Source organism: Hirundo rustica, chromosome 7 (assembly GCF_015227805.2).
Source record: "Hirundo rustica isolate bHirRus1 chromosome 7, bHirRus1.pri.v3, whole genome shotgun sequence".
Lineage (NCBI taxonomy): Eukaryota > Metazoa > Chordata > Aves > Passeriformes > Hirundinidae > Hirundo > Hirundo rustica.
In genome coordinates, this window is record NC_053456.1 from 6398524 (window position 1) to 6404755 (window position 6232).

A 6232-nucleotide genomic window follows, 5' to 3' on the forward strand; every position below is an offset into this window, starting at 1 on the left:
CTCGTCCAGGATGGTGAAGCACTGAATCACAATTTCATTCCATTGGACATACAGCTGGATAACTGGGAAGATTTACCAGAGACCTTCCAGAATAAAAAAAATCGTGCATTGGTAAGAACAAGTTCTACTGGCACAGCAGTGTAATATTTAATGCAGAAGAAGATGACTTACTTTTTCAACAAATTAATGCAGAATACTGCCACGCCTTGGGATACAGGCACAGTTTCATCAAAGCAATCTTACAGATGTTGATGTGAATATTAATTATGCAGTCTGTTACTCTGGGAAATTAATGTGCCTCCTGTTTACATTGCAGTAGAAGGAATGAACCAGGCATCATTCCATTTCTCATTTACAGGGTTAGTTACTAACTTTCCTAAGTCAACAAAATAGCTTCTTAAAGGTTCTGAATTAAATGGAGCACAGCCTAAATAAGAATGTTCTAGATTGTATCAGAGCTGCAGGCTGAGCAGGCCTCCACTCTCTCTCTCTCTCTCTCCTAACGCTTTTCAAAGCAGTGTCAGGCACAGCTCCACAGAGACATTCAGATAATTTAGGAATAAAGATCCCATTCATAATGGGGTTTGAGAAGAACACTGCAAACATGAGTACTCAAGTAAGGAAATCCAGATTTAAAGTTGATGGGAAATACTATCTGCGTAACTTAAAATCTGATTTTCCAAACAGAAAACCATCATGTAGGAACAAACCTGATTCTGTAGTTTCTCCAGCGAGGTTGGAATTTCAGTTTGTGATGGGGATACCTGACTGATTCACCAGCTGTTGTGTGAAGCAGCTACTGAGTGGGTTCCACAGATGGGGGTGAGGGTGTGAGGAGTTACCTGATAGCACCATCTGATCGCAGGAGCTGTTTCCAGGCAGTTTAAAATGCAATTATCAATGTAATTAGCTCAGTGCAAAGCCTGTCCTGCTGCTGACTGTCGTGTTCTCTGCCAGATCCTGAGGTTTGTGAAAGAATGGACTCATCTCACAGCAATGAAACAGAGGATTGTCAGAAGAAGTGGTCAGATATTCTGTAGTCCCATTCGTGCTGCAGAGGAGCTGTCTAAAAAGCAGTCGGTGGGCAGCAGCACAAAGAGGTATGTGGGGTTTGGTTTTAATTCCTCCCACTAATTCCTGCAGCAGGTTTGATTTATTTAATGTGACCTTCAGTGGGATGATGCTAAGTCTGAACTGGACATGCAGGGATTGCTGTGACAGAGTGACAGAGGCAGCCAGGCCTGTGGTGCATCTGCTGGAAGTGTCTCCTTCCCTGCCCAGCTTTGTCCCATTCAGCAGCTGCTCTGGCTCTGCTGCACTGCATGTTTCAACATCTGGAACTTGCCAGGTGTTTTTAAGGAAAAACCCAGACCTAACATCTGGAACTTGCCAAGTGTTTTTAAGGAAAAACCCTGACCTCGGGGCCACAACAGAAAAGGAAGGGCAAAGCACCTTGTTGTTTTCCCCACCTGGAAGTAGAATTCAATCATTAGTTGCCATCAATGAGATAATGTTTTATTCACAATTCACAGCCAATTCCAACCCTTTCCAGTTCCTGTATTTTCTTTGAGCAGCTCTGTTCTCTGTGGATGACATTTCTCAAAACTGTGGCTCTCTCTGCTGAGTGTCACTGAAAAGGGCCGGTGTTTGATCCTTGGTAAAACCTAAATGTACCTTTGATTCCCTTTCTTTCCTCTTTCTGATGGGGTCTTCCTTGACAGACATTTGTAGCTCAGTGTTGTCGTTGATCTGCACAGAATATGTCATGCAAACCATCTAAGCCCTTCTTATTCCCCTCAGTCCCCACTGTGAAATTCCTCAGGGTGACTCTGTTTTGGCTGTAGGTAAGAATTAAGTAAATAAATAGTAAATATAAGAAGCAGAGGTTAATAAGTGTTTGTTAACCTCTTGCCTGATTGTGTCCTTCCATAAAGTGTAGGAAAAAGTCTGTGAATGGTGTTAAAAAACCACCAGGACCTAGAGCAGCCTTGGAAGATGGGGTGTAGGGTTTGGCAGATGCGCAGTAACTCAGAGGAAGTTATCTGAACAGTGGTTACTGTGAAGCAATTTTAAGTTTTTAACTAAGAGCAGTTGTGTTTTACAGGGTTTCACGTGAAAACAGAGCGGGGAGATCAAACATAACTGAGAAGTCCTCCGGAGCTTGTAAAGCTTCCTAGATTATCCAGTGTCACTGAGACTTCACCTGACTGAAACAAAATGTCTATCAGGTTTCCCTGTCCGGCAGTATCAAATTGCAGTCATTTTTTAATTGTTATCCTCAAACCAAGTTACTGTTCACTGCTTAGAATTCACTCCTAGAAAAAAATATTTAATATGGAAGTATATGAAGCACATTTTCCCAAACTTTCTTCATTTCTCACGCAGAAAATGAGGAATGTTTGAAGAGAATGTGCTGTACCAGTCTTGCTGCAGCCAGGGTGATGTTCTTGGAGGGAGATTGCTCCCTTTGCTGACAGCATTTGTCACTCTCAGGTATGTGACCAGGGAGGATGTGGCAGCAGCCTCGCTCTCCAAGGCCAGCAGCAGCGGGGGCAGCGTTCGCCTCATCTCCAAGGACATGGGGGCTTCTCTGGACACAGGTGCTTCTCCTGAACCATCCACAAAGTAGGTTTATTATCGCAGGAGGATGATGTTCTTTTGCCACTTTTTTTTTTTAATGGTAGTAAAATCATTTGCTATGAGTGGCTGCTTTGCCGAAGTACAGTAGTTAGATAAGAAACTTGCTGTAGTGCTAATGAGCTCTGTTTTATTCTTCTAACAATTTCAATTTTTAGATTTGTTGTCTGCTGACAGAGCTGCTAATTTAACTGAGTCTGACTAAAACAAAAGAAGAGAACATTTATGTGATTCAGTTAGAAAAGAATGTTAGCTCAGCCCTCCTGTGAGGTCAACATCAAATTGGAGACACGGGATTTGCTCCCGTTTTGCCTCAGAATTTCAAAAAACAAAGAGAGGAAAGAAGGGAAAATTCCAAACAGGAATTGCCCTTTTAAAAAAAATTATTAAACAAACACTGTGTATCCTACTTTATTTTGAGTAGAAAGTGACAGGCTGCCATCAAGATTGTAAAAAGAAACCAAGATCTTTCTTTGACTTTATTACTTCTGTTAAAGGGGGGGGCTGAAACATTTTACTTTTGTGTATGCATACATGCTTGATAGAAATCACCGCTTCTTTATAAACACAGCATTATTTCAGCTAATAATTGAGTGTAGTAAGACATGCAGAAGAAAAATCTGCCTTGTCATATTACCAATTTTGTTTAAGTGGAAACATAAACCAAGTAAAGGATTTGCAATAACACCTGAGCAAGGCATTATTTCAGCTAAAATGATTTTTCAGAACATGAAAGATATCTCACTGGAAAACACAGTGCATAAACCCCCGTGAACTGGGCTGCTGAATCCACGGTTTATGCAGAGCCGTACTTCGTTCTCTGCCCTCAGGTTGCTCTCAGAAACTGGATCCGATCCCTGGGCCCTTCCTCCAGGGCACGCCGACGGCGGCTCCTCCCTGTCCAAAGGCTATCTGCAGGCCCTGGACAAGCGGGGCACCCCGCTGTGTCTGAGCTGCCAGCGGCCCACAGCCGGGCCGCGCGCGGGCCGCGCCTGGGACACGCGCTTCTGCAGCCACGCCTGCCAGGAGGACTTCTCCATCCGCTCCAGCCAGAGCTACCTGCGCTCCAAGGTGTTCCAGATCGAGCACGGCGTGTGCCAGCGCTGCCGCCACAACGCCCAGGAGCTCTATCTCAGCGTCAGGGATGCTCCCGGCAGCCAGAGGAAGCAGCTGCTGGAGAGCTCGTGGATGTCTCACCTTCCCCTTGGGCAGGTGAGGGCTTTCAGCGCGAACGGCCGGTCTGGGTGGAGGAGAGTTCGGACACGGCCAAAAATGTGCTTACAGATTGAACGTGGAAAGGTAACCTAGCACCAACAACAGGCAAGAAAAAACAATCAAGTTAACTAAATCCCATTGTTTTATAACACCTTTAAAAGGCACAGGCATCAGAGTTCTGATCCTGTAGGGAGATGCATGTACAGCCAGGGCTAGGTGAAAACGTGCCAGCCACTTACAGTTGTTGCTTGGGCAGTGGGAGCAACTACAAAATGCCGAGGCCGGCTTTCTTTATCTTGATGAAAACTAAACAGCTGCTTCCAGAATGTCCTTGTTGCTGCAGCAGGATGTGCATGTAGTTGAGGAGTGTCTCACCCCTGCCACATCCCTTGTGTGCTGCAGCTGAATGAGATGATCAGGAGCCCGGCGGAGGGGCAGTTCTGGCAGGTGGACCACATCCAGCCCGTGTACAGCGGAGGAGGCCAGTGCTCCCTGGAGAACCTTCAGACCCTGTGCACTGCCTGCCACAGGGAGGTCAGTACGTGCCGCCAGGAATGCCGGCCCTCCCACAGGAACAGCGGGGGGAACTGCACTCAGGCTGCTCCTCTGCCCTGCTCCCTCCTGCTGCACAACCCCAGGGCTCACACACAGCCCGGGTGGAAAGGCAGCATTAAACTATCACAATGTGACAGTTTCCTTAATGAACATTTGCATTTCTTCGTGCTGTCTGCTGCAAAGATAGACTGGAGTTTAACTGTGGGCTAATGCTTTCTGCTGGACACATTGTCAGGTATCGATACTCACTGAACCTATCTCTCTCTTGCAGAGAACTGCACAACAGGCCAAGGAAAGAAGCCAGCTCAAGAGAAGGTCTTTGGCTACAAAGTATGGCTGTGATATCACCAAATTTTTGGTGAAGAAGTAAAATGCACAATACATTTGTGTACATTGTAACTAAAACCAACTGTTACTGTTCTCTTGCACTGATTTAACAGAAATTGCTCTATCATGCTGTTGAGAAGAAAATAAGGAATTAAACCAAAGAAATCAGCTGTAACATCCAAAATACTTGATCATCATGGTTTTATATGGCCCTGGTTTAAAGCTGAATTTCTGTTTGTAACTTTATTGCCACTTTGAAGCATTATGGGTTCATCCTGCAGGGTAGTGACTGCTGCAAGAATTTAAGGAAGTTCTGTTGAAACTGCTGGTGGTATTACAGGGTTCAATTGTATTGGGAACTTCATGCACCTAGAAGATGTTTTAGTTTTAATTCTTTTTGTTGTTCACATACCAAACCCACAGAATAAAAATACAGCAATTAAGACAAAAACTAGCACAAGTGGTTTGTCTCTAGTGCTGCTGACTCTTGGCCTTGGCCTGACTTACTGCTCTTTGGCATTTCAAATTGATGTCAGCTGAATTCTAGTTTTACTTAAACCAGCTCGTACTGAAATGTTACTCAGGATAGGAAACATTAAATATTAGCAATTATCTCATCAAAGGTAGTTTCTAGGAAATGCTACAGTCAAATTCTCCTTAATGAGATGGCAGAGATGCTGGTAATTTTGGACTGCTTACCTGGCTTGCTTTACAGTTACTTAAAATAAATACAGTTCTTTCTCCTGGTGATTTTTTTTAATGCACTCTCTCTCCTCACCCTTTGAATGCTGAGTTGTAAGCCCATAAAGCAGAGCTGGTGCACAACACATCATCTGACTGTGGAGGGCTGCAATTTCAACTACAGCTACTTAAATAAGCTTGAGTTATCCTTCTGAGAAAAATCCTTCAAGTATTAACTCTTGAACAGAGAAAAAACACTTTAAGACGAGGTAGTTGCATGAGTGCACCATTTCCTCCAGTCAAATGAACAGGCCTTTAGCTGTGTTACTGATGTTTGTGTTGTATGAGTATGGTAAAGGAATCACCTCTCCAGCAGTTCAAAGGATGAGGTAGGAATAACCTGATAACCAAATATGAGAGACTTTCAAGTTTCTACAGCCTTTACAAGAGCCACACTGCAATGTAATAATTCATTAGAGAGGAGGAAACCAAGAGTATGGGGGAAGAAGCTTAACCTAAATTTTACTTACCAGTAAATCAGGAATTGCCTGGTGTGATTCATTTTAAAGAAACCCCACAGCAGCTACAGGTCTTCATCATACTGTCCCTAATGTCTGAGGAAACACACAAACAGCCTGGAAAACAAGGTCTGTGACAAGATTTTACCTTGTTAACTCTTCTTCATCCTGAAAAACATCTTTCTACTTCACAGAACTTTATGTGAGGAAAAGACACTGATGCCTGTCCCCTCAGAAGCTCTAGGGTCGTTCTGGGATCCTGCTCTGTTCTCAGGGCAGTCACGATGTCCTTCCTCGGT

At 44.1% G+C, this 6232-nt stretch overlaps 1 protein-coding gene across 2 annotated transcripts in view; it reads left to right on the top strand.

Annotated features, from left to right (window-relative positions):
* ZRANB3 (zinc finger RANBP2-type containing 3) overlaps nucleotides 1-5480 on the top strand; it is a 39563-nt gene extending 34083 nt beyond the window's left edge. For both annotated transcript variants that reach the window (XM_040068877.2, XM_040068876.2), the window contains exons 16-21: nucleotides 10-111; nucleotides 958-1100; nucleotides 2494-2625; nucleotides 3468-3849; nucleotides 4255-4386; nucleotides 4679-5480. In XM_040068877.2, the coding sequence (XP_039924811.1) occupies nucleotides 10-111; nucleotides 958-1100; nucleotides 2494-2625; nucleotides 3468-3849; nucleotides 4255-4386; nucleotides 4679-4777 (990 nt within the window). In that variant the 3' untranslated portion in view covers nucleotides 4778-5480. The remainder of the gene's footprint in view (nucleotides 1-9; nucleotides 112-957; nucleotides 1101-2493; nucleotides 2626-3467; nucleotides 3850-4254; nucleotides 4387-4678) is intronic.
* The last annotated feature ends 752 nt before the right edge of the window (nucleotides 5481-6232 follow it).